Source organism: Neovison vison, chromosome 1 (assembly GCF_020171115.1).
Source record: "Neovison vison isolate M4711 chromosome 1, ASM_NN_V1, whole genome shotgun sequence".
In the NCBI taxonomy this organism is placed as follows: Eukaryota; Metazoa; Chordata; class Mammalia; order Carnivora; family Mustelidae; genus Neogale; species Neogale vison.
Genome location: NC_058091.1, coordinates 98,979,784 through 99,004,499, shown reverse-complemented (window position 1 = coordinate 99,004,499; position 24,716 = coordinate 98,979,784). Strand labels below are relative to the sequence as shown.

The window sequence follows — 24,716 nt, the reverse complement described above, 5'->3', positions numbered from 1 at the left end:
TGTAAGTTCTTGGCCAGGTGGTTTAGAGCTATGGTATTTAGCAATCTCTCCCACAAAACTATACAACAGAACTTGAGACTGCAGAAGCCAACCAGTTCTTCTTCCCACAGACAGACTCTATTCAATTCAATATATTCTGCTGTGTTCTGTTACTCTGGGTAAATTACTGTACATTAAATGGAGATGAGACTCTTACAAACTAATCAAGACTGTGGAGGGATCTCACCATTTGGGCTCTTTTAATATCTGGGTGAAAACATCACTAGAAGAAACTTGCAAGTAAAATGCAGTAATCCTGAAAATGTTATTTTGAGGATATTTTCAAAGTGATTCAAGCACAAGCATTTTTCCCATGCCCCAATTATTAGCTTTACTATCACAAAATGGAAGCCTACTTACACACCTAATACAGTAAAATACCCCACTGCTCTGTTTGTTTATGCATTTCTAATGGGTTAATAAAAGAGGTAATTAAAAGAGGTAAATAAAAGAGGTAATTAAAGCTGAGGGGTAATTTCTTAGTGTAAAATGTAAACTAGTAAATACGTATATGCTCCAGAAACTATCTTTTATATTCCCCTCCTCTGAAGTAATTTTCACCCATTAAAGAATACACTATTTTAAAATGAGAAACAGTTATTTTTAAGACCTTAATATAATGAAGAATTAATAAATACTAAAACCTAAACATACACCAATATGATGATGGTTCACAGCAATATTTTTTGAAAAGAGGTTATAGAGAAATACAACATTTAGTTTTGATTTGGTAGAAAACAATTTTAAATATAGGGAGACTGATGGCTACATACCAAATATATTCTAGTTAAAAAAAATTGTTCAGTAACTAAGAGTTGTTATTAAAAGTGTCATGACATATGATCCTGGACCCTGAGTTTTTTTACCTTCATAGAGAGCTCCATTCTGTTCTTCTTCTACTGCTTTTAGGAAGAGTTCTCGAGCCTATAAAAATAGGGAAATGGAATTTTTGAAAGTCTGTTTTAAAAATGAGTACGCATGGCATTACAGCCTTTCTAACACAAGGGCCAGAATGATTGGACACCCACAGGCAAAGTAATGAACCATGACCTAAACCTCACATCTTACAAAAAAATCAACTCAAAAATGGATCATGGACTTAACTGTAAAATAATAAACTTACAGGAAAAAGAATTCTTTAAATCTTGGAGACCTATGGCTAGGCAAGGAGTTCTACTTAATCCAAAAAACACAATCCACAGAAGGAAAGGTTGATAAACTGGAATTCATCAACATTAAAAACTTTGGCTCCATGAAATACCCTGAGGATGAAAATGTAAGCCACAGGCTGAGAGAAAGAATGTACGAGCCATTTACTCAACAAAGGACTGTATTTAGAATAAAGAACTCTCAAAACTCAACAAACACAGGCAATGCAATTAGAAAAGACACTATATTATACAGAGAGGAGAGAAAGGTGGCAAACGGCACATGGAAGGATATTCAACATCATTAGCCACTAAGGAAATACAAATTAAGATCACAGTAAGGTATCACTACATGCCTAGGAGAATAGCTAAAAAGGAATGACAACCCCAAGGGCCAATGAGGCCGTGGGGACGCTGGACCACTCAGATACTGCTGCTGGAAAGATAAAATGGTGCCGCCACCCTGGAAAACCCCTGGGCAGTTTCTTTTAGCCAAATAGGCATTTATCATACAACCCAGCAACTGCACTCCTAGGCCAGAGAAATGAAAACTTACATTCATGCAGAAACCTGCACATGAATATTCATAGCAGCTCTATTAATCACCAAACACTGGGAAAAACCCAAATGTCCTTCAACTGGTGAATAGTTCAACAAACTGGGGTGCACCCATACCATGCAATACCACTGAGCAATAAAAAGGAACAAACTACTGTTATAAACAAACCTGGATGGATCTCAGGGGAATTCTGGTGAGTGAAAAATGCCCATCTCAGAAGGTTATATACTGGAGGATTCCATTTTTGCACCATTTTTTTAATATCAAAGTTAACAGAACTGGAGAAGAGATTAGTGACTGCCAGTGGGAAGGAATGGTCAGGGAGTCGGGGATGGGAGAGAACTACAAAGGTGCAGAAAGAGGGAGTCCCGTGGTGCCACCACAGTCCAGATCTCGATCGTGGTGGTGGTTACAGGAAGCTACACATGTACTATTTATTATACATGCACATAAAAAAAGTGCTTACAAATCTGGGAGGTCCGAATAAGCGCTGTGCATTATACCAATGTCTGTTTCCTAGCTTCTGATATGGTACTATAGCTATGCAAGGTATCACCGCTGAAGAAGAAAGGGTGAAAGGTGCATGGGGCTTCCCTGCACCTAGGTTTCTGTAATTATTTTCAAAATAAAAATTAAAACAAGAGGAATATGGAAGTTTTTAGTTATCATGGTAATTTCAATTACTTAATGCCAGATTGCTTGTAAAAATATTTTGTGTAAACATGAGCGCCTCTATGGAACAGGAAAAATGGAAAGTGTAATGTGCCTCTGTCATGTAAGTACTAAAAAGAGGTTTATTCACCAGGTTTATTAGACAGCATTCCAAATATTTTCAGTGTGAGCACTTTCAAAGTTTTCCAGAAGAAGGAAATAATTAATGCATCATTATACATTGGTTCTACTCAAAATGTAACAAAATACTGCTTTAAGACCTTTGCAAAGGTGTTAACAGTTGAACAAGTTTTTTCTCCTTTTTTAGCATCGAACTTTTGGAGACCAAATGAATCTTAGCCATCTATAAACTGCCAAAGACAGTTCTATGAAGACACTGTACCTCTAGAAAGAAGCCCGTGAGGAATGGTGGCATCATCCAAAGCACCTAAAAGTAGTAGTGAAGGATGGACATACCAGTATACTTCTGCACATGAGGAAAAGTTTTATTTCATAAGGTACGTGCTTATGTCACCAGAATACAATTACAATAATCACTTACTTACGACTCTAAAAACTCTCATGTATAATTGAAAAAAAAAGTTCCTTTGTCACAATGTCCATAATACTTAACTTTTCTTCTTTTGCCAATTCTTGCTTTCCTTTGGTGTCTGGTGCTTTCAGTAAAGAGCCTTTTGATGCTCTGCAAGGCCGAGTTTCTAAATTGCTAGAGCCTACACCTGGAGCAAGTTCAAACATCCACTGAGCTCGGAACATCTGGAGCTGTGCCTAAGGAAAGAAAAGGACTTTAGGGCTCACCAAGTAAGAGCAGCTCAACCCTGGACAATTTATCAACAGGCCCCACATCAATTTCCATATAAATGCATACTTAAGACTAGGAAACATGGTCTTTTAAATTACTAAATCAATATCCATTCAACACGTTACCTTCTAAAATACTGTTCTGCTTAAATCTTCGAAAAAAAAAAAAATCATGAAAAGTTGCCTGATTGTCTATATGGGAAAAATCTAATGGTATCAGAAAACCAAGTTCTGATTAGAGTTGAAAAGATAAGCCATCTCCTAGGGGCTGAACATAAAAGCTTTCAAACATTTGTTTACCTGGAATACATCATCTACTAGACGTGGAAAGTACTGTTAATAATTCTGTGGTTGAACCCTAAGTCTTTCTTTCAAAAGGATTCTCTTTTTTTATTTTTTTTTTTAAATTTTTTAAAGATTTTATTTATTTATTTGTCAGAGAGAAATCACAAGTAGGCAGAGAGGAAGGCAGAGAGAGAGAAGAGGAAGCAGGCTCCCTGCTGGGCAGAGAGCCCGATGCGGGACTCGATCCCAGGACCCTGAGATCATGACCTGAGCCGAAGGCAGCGGCTTAACCCACTGAGCCACCCAGGCGCCCCAGGATTCTCTTTTTTTAAAAGGAACTATTTTCTCTAATATATGTCATAAAAAATTCTGAATATAGAAACTGAAGTTCCCCAGTGTGGTGGACTTTTCTGTGCTGCCCAGATCCCTTCAGGAATGAAGGCACTGATCTGCCCGAATGCTGGGACTGCTACAGAAACAGCCCTCAGCTGTCAGCCCGTGTGGGCATCGCCTATGCAGGATCACGCCTCTTCCCAGGCAATCGCTACCCAATGACTGATCAACAGCTGATAAAAGTGTGAAAGGCTCTGGTTCCACCATACTCAGAACTCCCACAGAATTGGCTGAGGCAGTCCATTAAGATGGTACAGCAGCCAGACTTCTCCCTCCGCCCACTCCGGCCTCCTCCCTCTCCCCCTTCCATACGTGTAGATCCCAAAAGAACTCCCTAGTACACTTTCCTCATCATAGTTTCTACTTTAAAGTCTGGTCTCTGGGATCCCAACTTGAAATACTCCTTCTCCCAAAGAAGGCCATTATCAATACAACTGTGTATATTATTCCTAGTTTTTTTTTTTTTTTTGAAGAGGCATATATAAAATATGTAAGTTTTTAAAATAACTTTTCTTGCCATTCTGAACAGTTCTGGTTCCCACCCACCCGATTTTTTTTTTTTTTAAAGATTTTATTTATTTATTTGACAGAGAGAGATCACAGTTGGCAGAGGCAGGCAGAGAGAGGGGAAGGGAAGCAGGCCCCCTGCTGAGCAGAGAGCCCGATGCGGGACTCGATCCCAGGACCCTGAGATCATGACCTGAGCCGAAGGCAGCGGCTTAACCCACTGAGCCACCCAGGCGCCCACACCCACCCGATTCTAACACAAAACAGACACATTTGCTCTACAGAATCTTTAGTAAACACTGAATATCTGCTAGATGATATATTCCAAGTAAGTATTACAAAACTTATAAATTCAGTAAGATACACTAATGTAACTACAATGAATATTTTTCTATTTTAATGTACAAGAACTTGCCCCATCCTATTAAATGACTGCAGTTATTTCAGCGTATGAATGTACCATTACTTAATACAAATGACGGATATTTAGGTTGTGGTCTATTTTTTCATATAATGCTATAATAAACATTCTTGTACATTTATATTTACTCAGTTTCCCCACCATTTCCTTAAGATTAATTTTCTAGAAATAGAATTGCTTGATCAGGGGCATCTGGGTGGCTCAATCAGTTAAGTGTCTGACTCTTGATTTCTGCTCAGGTCATGATCTCAGGGTTGTGTAAGATCCAGCCCCACATGGGGCTCCTCAATACTCAGTGGGCAGTCTGCTTGAGATTCTCTCTCCTCTCTGCCCCTCCCCACAACTCACACGTGCATGTACCCTTATTCAAAATAAATAAATCTTTAAAAAAGAACTGCCTGATCAAAGGAAATGTATGTTTTTCATCTTGTTCCATGTTGCTAGTCTGCCCTCCAAAAAAGCTGTAGCAATTTACACTTCATGTGCACTGCTTGAATGTCCTCAATGACTGGACAACAAAGGGCACTGTTCACCAATCTGATTAAGAAAAATCTCAGTGTGGGCACCTGGGTGGCTCAGTGGGTTAAGCCACTGCCTTCGGCTCAGGTCATGATCTCAGGGTCCTGGGATCGAGTCCCGCATCGGGCTCTCTGCTCAGCAGGGGGCCTGCTTCCCTTCCCCTCTCTCTGCCTGCCTCTGCCAACTGTGATCTCTCTCTGTCAAATAAATAAATAAAATCTTAAAAAATAAATAAATAAAAATTAAAAAAAAAAGAAAAATCTCAGTGTAGATTTAATCTGTATTTTATAAATCATGAAACTATCTCTTCAAATATTTAATAGCCATTTATATTATTTTTTCCATTAGTTGTCCCTTCATATCTTTCTATCTTGTGTCATTTGTATTAATTTACAAGGATGTTCCATATACTAGGGGTGGGTTTCAATCCTCTGCCAGTACACAGTAAACAGTTCTCCTAGCTAATCATTTCTCTTGATTTATGATGTCTCTTCTATATATAGGTTTTAACTTCTGGGTGATCAAATCTGTCAATCTTTTTAAGGTGATGGGTTTTAAGTTATGTCTTATTTGGAACATTTTAAACTCATATATCGAACCTCATAACAGCAATTACTATCTTCAGTGTGAGCACTTTCAAAATTTCCAGAATAAGAAAATAATTTGTGCATCACTACACATCTGTTCAATGGAAAATATAACAAAATACTGAATTAAGACCTTTGCAAAGGTGTTAACATTTGAACAAGTTTTTTCTCCTTTTGGGCTTCTGCTAATAAATTCAGAGGCATTGACCTTTTAGAAACCAAGTGAATCTCAGGGCTCCATAAATTACCAACAAGAATTCCACGAAAGTCACGTATCTGTAGGAAAGCACCCATGAGGAACCTGTGATACTTTGGTATCATCCAAAGCACCCAGAAGCAGTAGTGAGGGATAGACTGGATCTGCTGCTTGTGGAAGCTGGTGAAAGGGAGGATCCCGAGCTCACCTTTCCGACAGACATACCAAGACAACATCTACCACAACTCATTCCGTAAATGACCTGAAGACGCAGAACAGATCTTCCACAGCTAGTTACAGAGAGAAGACCACCTCGCAAAGGGTAAGAGGGGCAGACATACAGTTGGGAACCAAATCCCCAGGAAGACTAACAACTAACAGGAGGGATATCACAAGCATAGAGGAGTGAGGGGATCAAACTCCACATCAGCCCTGGGAAGAGGAGTCCCCATTACATCTGGCTTTGAAAATCAGTGAGGCTTAATTCCAGGAGAGCCAGAGAGCTACTGGAAAAGGAGTCTCCATAATTAAAGGGCCAGCACACTAAAAACTCTACCAGGAAATAGCATGGAAATAGCACTTTGCAAATGCTGGGACATATGTAAAGGGAATTTATTAATTAATTCTAGGACATGTGCCAAAGGGGTGGGTATCTGCAGGAGAGTTCTCCAGGAACGAAAGTGCTGGTAGGTGCCATTTTTCTTCCCTCCCCTAGGATGCAATAGGAGCTAATTCTAACACTATCCATTTCCCTTGCTAGCACTTTTTGCCCAGCTGCTGCATTTACCTGTAGACTTCCCAGCCTAGTAGGCACACATCCAAAACAGCTCTATGCCTGCTACAGCCAGCAAGGCAGCCCTGACCAGGACCAGCAAACCTCCCAGGGACTCCTATCATGGGAAGGGAGATAACCCCACACAATAACATGTCAATCCCTGCAGCCAACCTCTTTGCTGGCAGTGAAGGAAGCAAGCCCTGCCCTTTGGTGTGCCTGCAGCTGTCAGTAACAGTTAACTGCAGACAGCCATTGTGAAGACTGACTCCAACAACTATAAAGCCCAGGGCACCTGCAGGAAGGAGTAGATCACTGAAACCAGTAGACTGAGGGCAGTCCAACCCACCAGCATGCCTGTATCAATCACAGCTTATCTACAAGAGGGGGGGCAAACACAGCCTACACTGCTCATGGCATGACTGTTCTGGTGACCAGGGGACTGAGCTACAGGGCACCTCAGGACTTCTTTCACACAAGGCTACTACTTTCAAGACCAAGACATGTAACTGACCTATCTAATAAAAAGAAACACAGAGAGTCAGACAAAATGAGGAGACAGAGGAAACTGTCCCAAATGAAAGAACAAGACAAAAATTGCCTCCGGGGAAAACAAACAAATAAACAAACTAAATGAAAACAAGATAAGCAATGTGCCTAATAAAGAGTTCAAAGTATTGGTCATAAAGATACTCAACAAACTTAAAAATGGGTGAGATCAGTGGAAACTCAACCAAGAGATAGAAAATATAAAAAAGAACCAATCAGAGCCAAAGAACTCAGTAACTTAAATGCATAATACACTAGAGAGAATCAATAGCAGATCAGAGGACAGAGAAGAATGAATCAGTGAGGTGGAAGACAGGGTAATGTAAAGCGACCAAGCTCAACAGCAAAATGGAAAAAGAATAGTAAAAAAGTATGGGTTAAGGGACCTCAGCAACAACACTGAGTGTAGTAATATTTGTATTATAGGGGTTCCAGAAGGCGGGGACAACAATTCATTTCAAGAATCCCTGAAAACTTCCCTAATCTGGAGAGGGAAACAGATACCCATCCAGGTCCAGGAAGCACAGAGAGCCCCAACAAGATGAACCCAAGGAAGTCCACATCAAGGCCCATAATTAAAATGGCAAAAAGTATAAAGAGAGAATCTTAAAAACAGCAAAGAAAACAGTTCCATATGAGGGAAACGCCATCAGGCTATCAGCTGATTTTTCAGCAGACTTCGTAGGCCAGAAGAGGGTGGCATGCTACGATCAAAGTGCTGAAAGGAATAAAGACCTACAACCAATACTCTACTCAGCAAGGCTATACTCAGAATGGGAGAGAGAGTTTTCCAGATAGAAAAAAGTTAAAGAAATTCATCACCACTAAACCAGCCTTATAAGAAATGTTAAAAATAATCCTTTAAGTGGAAAGAAAAGGTCAGATCTAGAAGAAGATATTAAGAGAAAAAAAAATCACTGGTAAAAGCAAACATACAGTAAAGGTAGAAAGGTTAAGCCTACTTGTGAAGCCAGCATGAAAGCTGAACAACTAATGTAATAAAATCAACTATATCTATAAAGATTAGGCAAGAGATACACAAACTAAAAAGATGTACAATAAGACATCATATACAAAGAACAGGGAATGGGTAATGAAAAGTTAGAGCTCTAGAATGAACTTAAGTGACCATCAACTGAACACAGAATGGTATATGCACAGGATGTGATAAATGAACCCATGGTAACCACACATGAAAAAAATAATGGAGACACAAAAAATAAAGAGGAAGGAATCCAAACATAACACTAAAGAAAGTTATCAGTCACAAGGGAAGACAGCAAGAGAAGAAAAAAGGAACAGAGAAAAGCTACAAACCCCAAAAAACAATGAACAGAATGGCAGTAAGAGTATACTTATCAACAAGTACTTTAAATGTAAATGGACTACATGCTCCAATGAAAAGACAGGGTGTTGAATGGATAAAAAGATAAGACCCACCTATATGCTGCCCAGAAGAGACTCACTTCAGAGTGTGAAAGATGGTGGCAGATTAGGAGGACACTAGGATTGCTTCATCTCTCGAATACACAACTAGATAACTATCAAATCAACCTACATACTTCAGAAACTGACCTGAAGACTGGCAGAACAAACTCCACAACTAAAGGTAGAGAAGAGGCAACATCAAAGATGACAGGAAGTGTGGAGAAACAGCTTGGGAGAGAAAGAGATCATGGGCACTGCACTGGGGAGGGAGTTGCAATTGTAGAGAAGGGCTAGAGACAGACTAGCACACAGGGGAGAGAGCACAGTGTGGACACTTGCTACCTAACTTGCTTATACCAAACCCCACCACCCCATGATCCACGGTACCACCCCTCCCATTCACAACTGCCTCAGTCCCATTGTGGCAGGCCCCCTCTCCCCTAGTAGTGTAGCCCAAACCCCTGCTCACACCATGTTTCCTGACCCAGGAGTTTTATAGGGCCTCAGTTCCGGTGGCGGTGGTGACAGTTGTCATTTCATAAGCAGACCAGAGCACACCTGGTTAAAACGCAACACATTCAGGCCAGGGACCAAACACTGCCCATAACAGCCAAAGGAGCCTCTGCAGACTGGCCTGAAGGATAAAGCGGTCAGAACACAACAGCAGAGTGCACAGAGCACACACTGGAGACACTCCCTGAAGCACCAGGACCTGGGGAACAGGAGACACTAGACTGCAGGGCACTACAGGACCTCTTCTTCATAAGGCCATCACCCTCAAGAATAGGAGACATAGCTGACTTTCCTAACACACAGAGGCAGGCACAGAGACTTAGACAAAATGAGAAGACAGAAGGATTTGTCCCAAATGAGAGAACAGGACAAGGCTATGGCCAGATATTTAGGTGAAATAGATATGAGTAACTTGCCTGACAGAGAATTAGTAATGATCATAGAGATATAAATCGAGAATAAATATAAATAAATATAAATATTTAAAATTCAAAATAAATAAATATAAACATATAAATAGAGAATAAAGTAATGATAATAAATATACTCACTGGACTTGAGAAGAGTAAAAGACATCAGTGAAGTCATTAACACAGAGATAAAGAATAACATAGAGATAAAGGATTTGATAAACGAAATGAGAAACACATTTGATGGAACAAACAGCAGCTGGAAGAAACAGAACTAATCAATGACCCAGAAGACAGAGTAATGGAAAGTAATAAAGCTGAACAGAAGAGAAAAAAGAATTATGCAAAATGAGAAAGAATACACATTCTTTTCAAGTGCACATGGAACAATCTCCAGAATAGATCACATATTAGCCTAGAAAACAAACCTCAACAAATGCCAAGAAGAGTGGAGTCATACCATGCATCTTTTCTGACCATAACATGATGACACTAGAAGCAAACACAAGAAAAGATTTGGAAAGACCGCAAATACATGGAGATTAAATAACATGATACTAAACAATGAATGAGTCAACTAGGCAATAAAAGAAGAAATTTAAAAAGTACATGGGAACAAATGAAAATGAAACACAACTGTCCAAACCTTTGAGATGCAGCAAAATTGGTTCTAAAAAGTAAGTTTATAGCAATGTAGGTCGCCTCAAGGAGCAAGACAAATCTCAAATAAACAACCTAACCTTACACCTAAAGGAGCTAGAAAAAGAACAAACAAAACCTAAAACCAAAAAGAAGGAAATTGTAAAGATTAGAGCAGAAATAAATGATAAAGAAACTAAAAAAAACAACAGAACATATCAATGAAACCAGGAGCAGAGTGTCTGGCAAAAAAAACAATCCATAAAACTGATAACTCTCTAGCCAGACTTACCAAGAAAAAGAGAAAGGATCAAATAAAACCACAAAGGAGAGAGGAGAAGTAACAACCAATACCACATAAATACAAACAATTATGGGAATATTATGAAAAACTATATGCCAACAGACATCTAGAAGAAATGCATAAATTCCTAGAAATACATAAACTACTAAATCTCAAAAAGGAAGAAAAAGAAAATTGAACAGACTAATAATTAGCAAAGAAACTGTATCAGTTAAAAAAAAAAAAGAAAGAAAGAAAACCTCCTAACAAATGAAGTCCAGGACCAGATGGCTTCACAGGGAATTCTACCATTTAGTTAGCAATAATTGTGTCTAAGATAAACTTCATTGGCTTTAATAGTGCTGCTGCACAAAGCTCTACCAAACATTTAAAGAAGAATAATACCTATTCTTTTTAAATTATTCCAAAAAGTAGAAGAGGAAGGAAAACTTCCAAATTCATATGAAGAGGCCAGCATTACCCTGATAACAAAACCAGATAAAAGCACCACTAAAAAAGAGAACCACAGGTCGATATCCCTGATGAACATAGATGCAAAAATCTTCAACAGACACCAACAAACTGAATCTAACAATACAGTAAAAAAAAATCATTCACCACAATCAAGTAGGAGTTATTCCTGGGTTGCAAGGTGGCTCAATACTTGCAAATCAATCAATGTGATACATCGCATCAATAATGGGAAGGATAAGAACCATATAATCGTTTCAACAGATGCAGAAAAAGCATTTCACAACGTATAGCATCGATTCGTGATTAAAATCCTCAACAAAGTAAGTTTAGAGATAACATTTGTCAACATAATTAAGGCCATATATGAAAACCCCACAGCTATATGGTCAATTAATCTTTGACAAAGCAGGAAAGAGTATCCAATGGGGAAAAAATCGTCTCTTCACAAATGGTGTTGAAAAAACTGGATAGTGACATGCAAACGAAGGAAGCTGCATCATTTTCTTATATCCTACACAAACATAAATTCAAAATGGATTAAAGACCTACATGTGAGCTCTGAAATCTTAAAAACCCTAGAAAAGAGCAAAGACAGTACTTCCTCTGACACTGGCCATACCAACTTTCTTCTAGGTAAGTCTCCTAAGGTAAGGAAAACAAAAGCAAAAATAAACTATTGGGGGACTACATCAAAATAAAAAGCTCTGGGGCATCTGGGTGGCAAAGTCAGTTAAGCGTCCAACTCTTGGTTTCAGCTCAGGTTGTGATTTCAGGGTCGTGAGAGCAAGTCCTATATTGGGCTCCACACTAAGTATGGTGGCTGCTTAAATGCTTAAATTTCTCTCCCCCTTCCCCCTTCCTTGCCCCTCCCCCATGCACTCTCTCTCTAAAATAAATCAATCTTAAAAAAATAAAATTAAAAGCTTCTCCACAGCAAAAGAAACAATCAACTAAACTAAAAGGCAACCTAAGTAATGGGAAAAGATATTTACAAATGACATATTCACAATTAAGAACCAGTAAGTATCCGAAAAAGATAAAGAACTTAGAACATAGAAAACTCAACACCCCCAAAAAACCAAATAGTACAATTTGAAAATGAGAAGACAGACATTATTCCAAAGAAAAAATCCAGATGGCCAAAAAAGACATGATAAGATACTCAAATCACTCATCATCAGGGAAATGCAAATAGAAACTACAATAAGGTATCACTTCACACCATCAGAATGGCTAAAATCAACAACACAAGAAACTGATGTTGGTGAGGACATGGAGGAAAAGGAACCCTCATGCACTGTTGGTAGAAATGTAATCTGGTACAGCCACTGTAGAAAACCGTTTGGAAACTCCTCAAACAATTAAAAATATAACTATTCTTCAATTCAGCAAGTGTACTACTGGGTACTTACCCAAAAAAATACAAAAACACTAATCCAAAGGGATACATGCACCCCTATGGCTACAGCAGCAATAATGTACAGTAGCCAAGAAATAGAAGCAGCCCAAGTATATCCATCAATCGATGAATAAAGATGTGGTATAAATAGACACTGGAGTATTATTCAGCCATTAAAAAGGATGAAATCTTGGGGCACCTGGGTGGCTCAAAGGGTTGGGCCTCTGCCTTCGGCTCAGGTCATGATCTCAGGGTCCTGGGATCAAGTCCCGCATCGGGCTTTCTGCTCAGCGGGGAGCCTGTTTCCCCCCACTCCTCTCTGCCTGCTTGTGATCTCTGTCAAATAAATAAAATCTTAAAAAAAAAAAAAATGAAATCTTGCCATTTATAATGACATGAATAGAGTTAGAGAGTCTAATGCTAAGTGAGAGAAGAAAAAGACAAACGCCATATGATTTCACTCATAAGTGAAATTTAAGAAACAAAACAAAAGAACAAAGGGGGAAAAAAAGAGAGGGAGACAAACCCTTAACTATAGAGAATTCTTAACTATAGAGAACAAAATGATGACTACCAGAAGGGAGGTGGGTAGAGGAATGGGTTAAACACATGATGGAGATTAAGGAGTATACTTGTCATGATGAGCACCAAGTGATGTATGGAATTGTTGAATCATTGTATAGTAGACCCAAAACTAATATAACACTGTATGTTGTTGGGTTTTTTTTTTTAAGATTTTATTTATTTATTTGAGAGCGAGAGAGAGAGAGACAGAATGAGAGAGAGCATGAGAGGAAAGAGGTCAGTGGGAGCAGACTCCCTGCTGAGCAGGCAGCCCGATGCAGGACTCGATCCCAGGACTCCAGGATCATGACCTGAGCCAAAGGCAATAGCTTAACCAACTGAGCCACCCAGGCGTCCATAACACTGTATGTTAACTAACTGAAATTAAAATAAAAACTCGGGGGCACCTGGGTGGCTCAGTGGGTTAAGCCGCTGCCTTCGGCTCAGGTCATGATCTCAGGGTCCTGGGATCGAGTCCCACATCAGGCTCTCTGCTCAGCAGGGAGCCTGTTTCCCTCTCTCTCTTTGCCTGCCTCTCCGTCTACTTGTGATTTCTCTGTCAAATAAATAAAATCTTAAAATAAAATAAAATAAAAACTCAAAAAAATCGGGACGCCTGGGTGGCGCAGTTGGTTGGACGACTGCCTTCGGCTCAGGGCGTGATCCTGGAGTCCCGGGATCGAGTCCCACATCAGGCTCCCAGCTCCATGGGGAGTCTGCTTCGCTCTCTGACCTTCTCCTGGCTCATGCTCTCTCTCACTGTCTCTCTCAAATAAATAAATAAAATCTTTAAAAAAAAAAAAAAAACAAAACTCAAAAAAATCAGACTATAACCCACCCCAAAAAGCCTATTTGTTTTCCAAAATCTATTTTATGTAATAGGATTAAACTGTTAACAAAAGAAAAAATAATTTATTCAGATGAAGATGACAACAAAACACAATAGCCAAGGCTGAGAGCTTTAACAAGTTTCAACTTCTACGTACCAATATTTAATTCACAGTGTATCTTCCCTTTTTTACAAAAATAATTTGTAAGAATAAAATAAAAAGTGTATGACAGAAGTATTTAGAGATAAGTCAATGAAGTGTATCTTTTATTTATCTATTGTCTGTTTTAGTCAGGAAAAAAAAACCTTTTATCTAAAGACACATACAAACTAAAAGTGAAGGGAGAGAAAAATACATACAATGCAAATGGAAGGGGGGAAAAGAAGCAATACCTGTAGCAGACAAAACAAACTTTAAAATGAAGACTGTAGTAAGCGGCAAAGAAAAGTACTACACAGGGCACCTGGGTGGCTCAGTGGGTTAAAGCCTCTGCATTCAGCTCAGGTCATGATCCCAGGGTCCTGGGATCGAGCTCCACATGGGGCTCTCTGCTCAGCAGGGAGCCTGCCTCCCTCTCTCTCTCTGCCTGACTCTCTGCCTACTTGTGATCTCTGTTTGTCAAATAAATAAATAAAATCTTTAAAAAAAAAGAAAGAAAAGAAAAGTACTATTTAATAGTGTGAAACGGATAAAAGGATCAATCCAAAAAAGATATAATTACAAATACCTATGCATCCAATATAGGAGAACTTAAATATATAAAGCAAATATTAACATAGAAAAAACTGGACAGTAACACAATAAAAGTAGGGGACGTGAACACCTTATTTACATCAATGGACAGATCAACCAGACAGAAAAACAATAAGGAAACAAAAGTCAATCAACAACAACAACAACAAATCAATCAACACAGGAGACCAGCAGGACTTAACAGATACATACAGAACATTTTGGTTGAAATGTTCTGTATGTATCTGTTAAGTACAATCTGTTAAGTTCTGTATGTATCTGTATAGATTTTCATGTGTAAATGAAATGCCCTCCAAGACTGATCACATGCTAGGCCACAAAATAAATCTCAATAAATTTGCAAAGTTTGAGAGAGTTACCAGAGGAGAGGTGGATGAGAGAATGGGTGAAACAGGTGATGGGAATTAAGGAGTGGACTTGCTCTCGTGAGCACTGGATGATGTCTGAAATTGCTGAATCACTATATTGTACACCTGAAACTAATATAATACTGTACATTAACTATGTTGGAATTGAAATAAAAAATAAAAAAATAAAATGCCTGAAATTATTATCAAGCATTTTCTCTGACCACAACACTATGAAACTAGAAATCAGTTACAAGGAAAAAAAAGGGAAAACAATAACCACAGAAGGGACTAAATAACACATGACTAAACAACCAACAAATCAACAAAGAAATCAAGGAGGAAATAAAAAAAAAATACATGGGAGACAAATGAAAATGGAAATACAATGGTCTAAAATCTTTGGGATGCAGGTGAAAGTAGTTCTAAAAGGGAAATTTATAGTGATACAAGTTTCTACTCAAGAAATAAAACAAATCTCAAACAATCTAACCTGACATCTAAAGGAACCATAAAAAGAACAAAGCCCACAGCTAGTACAAAGAAGGAAATAATAAAGACCAAAGCAGACATAAATGAAACAGTCAAAAACCAATAGAAACAATTAATGAGATGAAGAGTTGGTTTTTTGGGGGGGAAAAATTGGCCAGATTCATCAAAACAAAAACTGAACTCAAGTAACTTCAGAAATGAAGGAGGAGAAATAATAACGGACACCACAAAAATACAAAGAATTCCAAGATAATATTATGAAAAAGCATATGCCAACAAATTGGACAACAAGTAGAAGAAATGATAAAGTCCTAAAAAAATACAGTCTTTAAAACTGAATCAAGAACAGAAAATTTGAACAGATCAATTATCCTAACATATTTGATCTGGTAATCGAAACACTCCCAACAAACAAAAGTCCAAGACTAGATGACTTTTCAGGTGAATTTCAATCATTTTTTTTTTCCTATCAAGGGTTTAAAGAAGAATTAATACCTATTCTTCTCAAACCATTTCAAATACAGAACAGGAAGGAAATTTCCCAAATTTACTCTACAAGGTCAGCATTACTGTGACACCAACAAAGAAAAGGAAAATTACAAAAAAAGAAAACTACAGGCCAAACTACAGGTCACCCGATGACCCCAGATGTACAAATGCTCAACAAAATATTAGCAAACTGAATTCAGTAATACATTACAAGGATCATGCACCACAATCAATGGAATTTATTTTAGGGATGCAAAGGTCTGATTCAATATCTGCAAATCAATGCAATACTTACTCTAACAAGAGGAAGTATAAAAACCGTATGATCACCTCAACAGATGCAGAAAAAGTATTTGATAAAATTTAGCATCCATTCACAATAAAAACTCCCTGAACAAATGGGTTTAGAGGAAACATACGTCAACATAATAAAGGTCATATATAACAAACCCACAGCTAATACCATACTCAGTGGTGAAAAACCCAAAGTTTTTCCCCTAAGATCAGGAACAGGACAAGGATGCCCACTCACCACTTTCATTCAACATAGTACTGGAAGTGCCAGTGGCAGCAATCAAACAAGAAATAAAAGGTATCCATGGGGTGCATGGTGGCTTAGTTGGTTAAGTCAGTTGAAGTCTTGAATTTGGCTCAGGTCATGATCTTAGTGCCATGGGATCAAGCCCCTGTAGCAGGCTCCATGCTGGGCACAGAGCCTGCTTGGGATTGTCTCCCTCTTCCCTGTACCCCCCAACACATGTGCATTCTCTATCTCTAAGAAAAAAAAAAAAGAAATAACTAAAAAATTATCCATATTGGTAAGGAAGAAGTAAACTGTCACTATTTCCAGATATATATAGGAAACCCTAAAGGCTCCACCAATAAACTATTTGAGTAATAAATGAATTTAATAAAGTTGTAGGATACAAAATGAATATATAGAAATCTGCTACATTTCTGTACACTAAGAACAAAGTAGCAAAAAGAGAAATTAAGAAGACAATCCCACCTGCAACTACACCTGAAAGAAATTATCTAGGAATAAACTTAACCAAAAGGTGAAGGAGCTATACTTTAAAAACTGTAAGATGCTAATGAAAGAAATGGAAGACAATATAAATAAATGGAAAGACATCCCATGCTCATGGATTAGAAGAATTAATACTGTTACAATGTCCACACTACCCAAATCAAATCTACAGATTCAATGCAATCCCTGCTAAAATATCAACAGTATTTTTCGCAGAACTAGAACCAATAACCCTAAGATTCATATGGAACGACAAAGACCCTGAAGAGCAATCTTGAGAAAGAACAAAGTTTGAAGAGGTATCATAACTCTCTGGATTTTAAGATATACTACAAAGCTACGGTAATCACAGCAGTATGAGACTGGGACAAAAACAGATCTAAAGATCAACAAAACAGAAGAGAGTCCAAAAATAAGCCCACACTTAAATCGTCAATCTATAACAAAGGAGGCAAGAATATGCCAGGGGGACAAGACAGTCTCTGCAATAAATGGTGCTGGGAAAGCTGGACAGCTACATGCAAAGGAATGAAACGGGACCACTTTCTCGTATCACACACAAACATCAACTCAAAGACCTAAATGTGAGACCTGCAACCACAGAACTCCTAGAAGAAAACACAGGCAGTAATCTCCTGGACATTGGCCTTACTAACATCTTTATGGATATGTCTCCTTAGGTAAGAGAAACAAAAAGAAAAATAAACTAATGGGACTACATCAAAATAAAAAGCTTCTCCAAAGCAAAGGAAACAATCAACAGAAAAAAGGCAACTACTAATGGGAAAAGAGATTTGCAAATAATCCAAAATATATAGAGAATTTATACAACTCAATACTAACAAAACAAATAATCCCTTTAAAAATGGGTAGGGGGCGCCTGGGTGGCTCAGTGGGTTAAGCTTCTGCCTTCGACCCAGGTCTTATCTCAGGGTCCTGGGATCAACTCCCGCATGGGGCTCTCTGCTCAGTGGGGAGCCTGCTTCCCCCTCTCTCTCTGCCTACTTGTGATCTCTCTGTCAAAAAACAAACAAACAAACAAAAAAAAAACCTTAAAAAAAAAAAAATGGGTGGAGGACTTGAATAGACATTTTTCTTAAAAAAAGACAGTGGCCCACCAGTACATGAAAAGATGTTCAACATCTGGGCACCCAGGTAACTCAGATTAAAGCCTCTGCCTTCAGCTCAGGTCATGATCCCAGCGTCCTGGGATGGAGCCCCGCATCAGGCTCTCTGCTCAGCAGGGAGCCTGCTTCCTCCTCTCTCTCTGCCTGCCTCTCTGCCTACTTGTGATCTCTGTCAAATAAATAAAATCTTAAAAAAAAAAATGTTCAACATCACTAATTATCAGGGAAATGCAAATCAAAACATGAGTTATCACCTCACACCTGTCAGAATGGCTAGTATCAAAAAGATAAGAAGTAACAAGTGTTGGTTAGGATATAGAGAAAAAGGGCACCCTTGTGAATTGTTCCAACCACTGTGGAAAACAGCATGGAAGTTTCTCAAAAAAAAAAAAAATTGAAATAGCATACAATCCAGTAATTCCACTACTGGGTATTTATCCAAAGGAAACTAAAACAGTAATTTGAAAACAATACATGTACCTCGGGAAAAAAAAAGTTATATGTACATTTATTTTTGTAGCACTGTTTAAAATAGCCAAGATATGGAAGCAACCTAAAGTATCCATCAATAGATAAATGGATAAAAATGTTATATGTATGTGTCAGTGTGTATGTGTGTACATACAAACAATAAATTATTACTCAGCGACAAAAAGGAGTAAGATCTTGCTATTTTTGACAATATGGATGGATGTAGGTGATACAATGCTGATCAAGTAAGAAAAAGACGAATACTATATGACTTCACTTAATGCAGAATCTAAAAAAACAAACTAAATGAACAGACAAGAAAACAGAAACAGATTCATAAATACAGAGAGGAAACAATGGCTGGCAGAGGGGACAATGGGGCAAAGGGCAAAAAGGTGAAGGGGATTAAGAAGTACAAACTTCCAGTTATAAAATAAATAAGTCACATGGGGCGCCTGGGTGGCTTAAGTTTAAGCCTCTGCCTACAGCTTAGGTCATGACCTCAGGGTCCTGGGATCCAGCCCCGCATTGGGCTCTCTGCTCAGTGGGGAGCCTGCTTCCCCCTCTCTCTCAGCCTGCCTCTCTGTCTACTTGCGATCTGTGTCAAATATATAAATAAAATATTTAAAAATAAATTTAAAAAATTATAAATAAATAAGTCACAGATGAAAAGCATAGCACAGGGAATACAGCCAATGATACTATAATGACATGTAGACAAATGGTTTAAAAAAAAAAAAGAAAGAAAGAAAATCTGGGCGCCTGGGTGGCTCAGTCTTTAAGTGTCTGCCTTCGGCTCAGTTATGATCCTAGGGTCCTGGGATCAAGTCCCACACTGGACTCCCTGCTGTTTCTCCTGTCCCTCTGCCTGCTATTCTCCCTACTTGTAATCTCTTTCTCTCTGTCAAATAAATACATAAAATCTTAAAAAAAAAAATCTGTAACACAGCTTTAATTTACATATTCTGTAAACCAATATGAAAATACAGTTAAGGGGCGCTTGGGTGGCTCAGTGGGTTAAACCTCTGCCTTCAGCTCAGGTCATGATCCCAGGGTCCTGGGATGGAGCCCCGCATCAGGCTCTCTGCTAAGCAGGGAGCCTGCTTGCTCCTCTCTCTCTGCCTGCCTTTCTGCCTACTTGTGATCTCTGTCAAGTAAATAAATAAATAAAATCTTTAAAAAAAGAAAGTAAGAAAAAAAGAAAATACAGTTAAATTCAATACAAATAAGAACCAATAAATCTTGGAGCACCTGCCTGGCTCAGTCAGAAGAGCATGCGACTTTTGATCTTGGGGGCTGTGAGTTTGAGCCCCATATTGGGGGTATGTACTTATGTACTTAAATACATACGTAATTTTAAAAAAAAAGAACTGATAAATCTTCATAAGGAAGACCAATTTTTACTTATGTGTGGAAAGCAATGGAATAAGAATTAAATATACACTTGAAGAAACATGCCTGCAGATCTGTTTCAGCAGGGCTTTCGTTTTCATCATCTTCTGCTCTGACAGTATCAGAATGACAATCTTCCTCAGCTTCTGCCTGAGGGGAGAAAAACAATCATCAGGAATATGCAAACATCAGTTTCCCTTTGTAATCCACATCTCCTTGAGTTACCTGCCCAATGAAATATTTAGTTGTTTCTCTCTAGGTATTTCCTTCACTGCTGTTAATGATTTGATACTTTAGTAACCGTGTAGAACAAACAACTTCACTGGGCTCTGGTTAAAATGTTCTAGTGGGTGATTTAAAACAACTTTGCTTCAAAAAATAACATGTAGCTGCAGCATGGCATTCAGCAAATAGTTTCTGTTTTATGGATCACTTAAAAAATGTGACTATTTTTAGCCCATATTTGGATGTCCTTCCTTTTACATGACTGGCATGTTACCAATATGCAAACATGACTTTTGTCCATTTATTATTTTAAATGTCCTAGGAAAGCTCATTAATCAAAGACATGTAATAGTGAATATTTTTGTAAAGAAGCCTGTTCTATTTCACAAACCCAGGCTTTTATATATTGAATTGATTTAAAGTGGAATAAGACTGGACTAAAATTACTGTGCAATGGCCTGGGGCATTTAGTACAGGTTTCAGGTCAATTTCCTTGCATTTTATTCTTGTATTCTCAACATATGTTTGCTAAATTAAACTGAATTCTACCTTCCAGGGAAAATGACATGTTGCCTCAGATCAGTGTGTTAGCTAACAGACTTATTAACAAATGGGACTTGCTCAACACTTCATGTGTTCAGTCCTGTAATGTAGCAATAGGGGAAATAACCTGAGGGTCAGAAGTAAGAAATTATAAAACTAATTTCACTTGTTCCAAAGATGTAAGTTGATAATTGTACATTTTCATTGTAGTTTGTTTCTAGGGTAAAAACATTTACACTAACACACATTTTTGAACTTGGTCACCAGATGGACGTGTAGTACTTCACAGAGCAACATAAATAAGCCCTGCTTCTTATCTCTGACCACCAGGCTCAGAGCAGAGGTGCCTTTAAGACTTGAACTAATTAATGAAAAAATAAATGAAAGAGGTCAAGATTCTGAATTAATTTCTAGAAAACTGGAAAATTGAAGCATGAATGTATTATCAAATATTTATTTTTAGTATCTAAGCTGGAAGCTTTCCTACTAATAGGAAAATAATAATGAAGGACTTTGAATTTATAGATCCCACTGAAAAGGCTCTTTCTATTCTCCAGTAAGAGACTAACTGATTACTGTAAACTCTTAAGTACAGCTAATGTGTGGGGACCTGAGCTCTCTAGGGTATCCCCTTAGTAACTCAGCCTTCTAGCTCTGTCCTAGCAGTCATGCCTAAGTGACTTCTTTCAACAGCTTTCTCTGCTCTCTCCAGCATCAAGCTCTAGCAGATGCTGCTTGCTCTCTCCACCTGGAATAATTTCTTCCTCATTTGGCTATTTCTCATCCTTCAAGGGCCCAGTCAGGGACTATCCCAATAAAAAGGACTTTCTGGTCTTCTGAATTGCCTTTGTTTGCCTACAAAACTTGTGCTTGTATCATAGCATCTAATATTTGTATTAACATTTTGTCTCTTTCCTAGAGTCAGTGTGTTGGGAACAAGCATCAGTCATCTCAGAGGGCCAAATACATTGCTGGAGTTATAGTAAAAGCCTGACCAGGCCTCAGCTTTCACACCTGTAAAGAGAGGGTGTTGGATATGGGAACCTCTGAGGTCCCTTTTCATATACGAGAATCTATGATTAAAAGTTTACCATAAATCACCTCTGGTGATTTGATCTGGTTATACTGAAGATCTAATATTGTGCTGGGACTCTAAAATTATGCCAGGCTACTAGTAAGTGCTCAAAAAAAAAAAAAAAAATCCCAAATTAACCAATTGTGCATATCTCAAGGATGAGGAAAAGAAATGAGAAATCAATAATACAGAAAGCCATCTTCTCCCCTGAGTTCCTGTTATTATTGAATTCCAATCCTTTATTACTTTAATTCTGGCAGTATGATGACTATATAAGTTGGGGGGTTTACTACATTTTGCCAACTCAAATACCAACTGAGATAAATAGGTCCCCAGCTGTCACCCAAAGATTTTCAAGTTATTTTTCATAACTGAGTCTGACATAAGCAGCACCTTTCGCGTGAGCAGTTCACGACTCCATCATTTTACTCCTGTTTTACAAACAGGATTAACGAAATTTAAGAAATTAAGTGCTTAATCCTGGTCAGAGAACCACTTCTGAAAGTTGAAGGGCACAGTCAATTACTGCTTTTTCTATCCTCCAGGTTAACTTAATATAATAAATTCTTTCAGCCATCCACTTATTCAATAAATATTTGTCTGCGATGAACTCATTATTCTGGTATCACTTCACACTCGATTCATTTAATCCTAGCTGGAGATTAGTTTCTCAGATAGGAAATTTATTCAAAGCCAAAGAAAGGTAGCATAGAGCAGAGACTACAGATTCCAGCATGCAAACAGTCCCATGGAATGTGCGTGGTCAATTTCTGGAGCTTAACTCAGTCCCTCTCCATTTGGACCGCACTGACGCTGCTCAGGCCCTCACCGCTCGGAGGTGAGACATAATCTCTCTGATCCACCCAGCCGGGACCGCCTGCCAACATCCTACCCTCGGCAATGACGCGTCACGGGGCAGGTGCGTCCCAACCCCAGGACTCCCTAAAGGATCTGACCGGCTTCTCCGTGGGTACTGCTTTCCGGAGAGGGAATAAATCAACAAGTGTCTCCGTTTGCCAAGGCTTCCTTCCCCCATTCCCCGCCCGCCAGTTTCAGTCCTGCTACGGCACACCTCAACGTATCCTTATTGCTTTGGATCAAATCCCTAGAGGAGTGAGACTGGCTCGCTGTCCTCAGCGAACCAAGAAAAGGCATTCTTCTCTGCTCTCCTGCACACCCGCTCTTCCTCACATCGGGTCCCGGCTACCGGGGGCCGCGGGGGGCGGCGGGGGGGGGGAGTTCAGCTGGAAGGAACCGCGGGGAGCGGTCAGGGTTGGCACCCGCTCCACGGCCGCTCAGGCCAAGGGCCTTACAGTGGGTGGCGACCGAGCAGTTCCCACTCCTCCCAGTCTCCACTTCCCGCTCTCTCGGGGCTCCTCCCAGGCCTACCCCCTTCTGCAGACCGCACTCCCGCCTCGCAGTATCCCTCCGAGTCCCCTCCCGGGTTACCATGCTGGCGGGGCAGCCGGCCGCGGTCGAGGGGCTCTCCGCGCCCCCTCTGCACCGCTCCCCCGAGGAGGTGTGCTGGGTGTCCGGGTGTCTACTCCTGCCCGTCTGCTGCAACGGGGCTTAGCAGAGTTCTCGGTCGGAGAAGCGCACCAGGCAGCGGCAGTAACTGCGGGCCCGGCGTACGGCAGCCATCTTCACGGGGCAGGGGGCCAGATCGGGGCGCGCTAGAGCCACGGCCGGGAAGTCGCGGAGCGGAGGGACGCCCGCTGCCAGCGGAGGCCGAGGACCGTACGAACACCAGAGCGGCGGCGCTACTGGAAAGCCCGGACGCCGCGGCGTAGCTGCCCCCTCTACTGCGGAAACCTGTGCCGGCGCACTGAGCATGCGCAGTACCGCCACTGCTTGCGTGCGCCTCACGGCTCACCTGCCCCGCGCGCGCCGCCTAGTGGAGGGGTCGGTGGCGTGGGCCTACTGCGTGCGCGACGCGGAATTGGCAATCGGGTCACCAGTTTGCTGACCCGAAATTCAACCCACGGGTTTGTCTCAGTGACCCCTTATGCAAACTTGAACTATAATTATCTGAAAAGTGTTTATAACTGAAAATTTAGGGTTGAGCCCCAAAGGCGAACAATCCTTAAAGAGCATTGAACTTGGTGCTCCGGGGGGGTCGCCAGGCTGTTAGAATGGCTAAACTTTTTGAAAGCACGGATCTGGAGGTTGAGGAAAAGACAGGCTCAGGAGAGAAGCAAGACAATATAAATGCCCCGCAAAGCATGTCTTACTATAGATCCCATCATGCAACCGGCGAAAGACGTTGGGGCTTCTAAGGCCCTGAAACCCGAGTCCTGCGGAGACGGCGCCCGGGAGGTACTCTGGGATTTGTAGTCCGCTGTTCTCGTAGAGTGCCGGAACTTATCCCGCGATACTAGCCCCACCTCTTAAAGCCCAAACACCTGACTTTGTTTCCTAAGAAGACACCCTTATTTATCAGGCAATTTATTATGTTTCCACACTTTACATTATTTTCAGTACGGAAGTTTGCATGCTCTGTGAAAACCCACAGTCTTACAGCCTCATACCTTCATTTGGCAAACATTTACTGAGTTTCTACGATTTCTACCAAGTGTCAGGTACTAGCAGTGATTAGGTTTCCAAGACTGAGTTCATCGATCCCAGAGTTTACATCTATTATCCATTATTTTATTCTGGAGATACTAGAAATGCAATACATCTTCGGCAGAAAAAAAAAAAAAAGAGTAAAAAAGTGGGGGTGGGTGTAAAATAAGCTACCATAAGAAAACCCAACTGCTTTCTTTTAATATTAGGATCCACCCT

General features: G+C 39.8%; 1 protein-coding gene across 1 annotated transcript in view; it reads right to left on the bottom strand.

Moving 5' to 3' along the window:
- The window catches only part of FBXO9 (F-box protein 9), a 41,648-nt gene extending 18,080 nt beyond the window's left edge, over positions 1 to 23,568 (bottom strand). The window contains exons 1-4 of the mRNA XM_044252913.1: positions 23,382 to 23,568; positions 20,156 to 20,239; positions 3,031 to 3,186; positions 906 to 963 (exon numbers count right to left, since the gene is read on the bottom strand). Coding sequence (XP_044108848.1) covers positions 906 to 963; positions 3,031 to 3,186; positions 20,156 to 20,239; positions 23,382 to 23,384 — 301 coding nt within the window. The 5' untranslated portion in view covers positions 23,385 to 23,568. The remainder of the gene's footprint in view (positions 1 to 905; positions 964 to 3,030; positions 3,187 to 20,155; positions 20,240 to 23,381) is intronic.
- Positions 23,569 to 24,716: the final 1,148 nt, after the last annotated feature.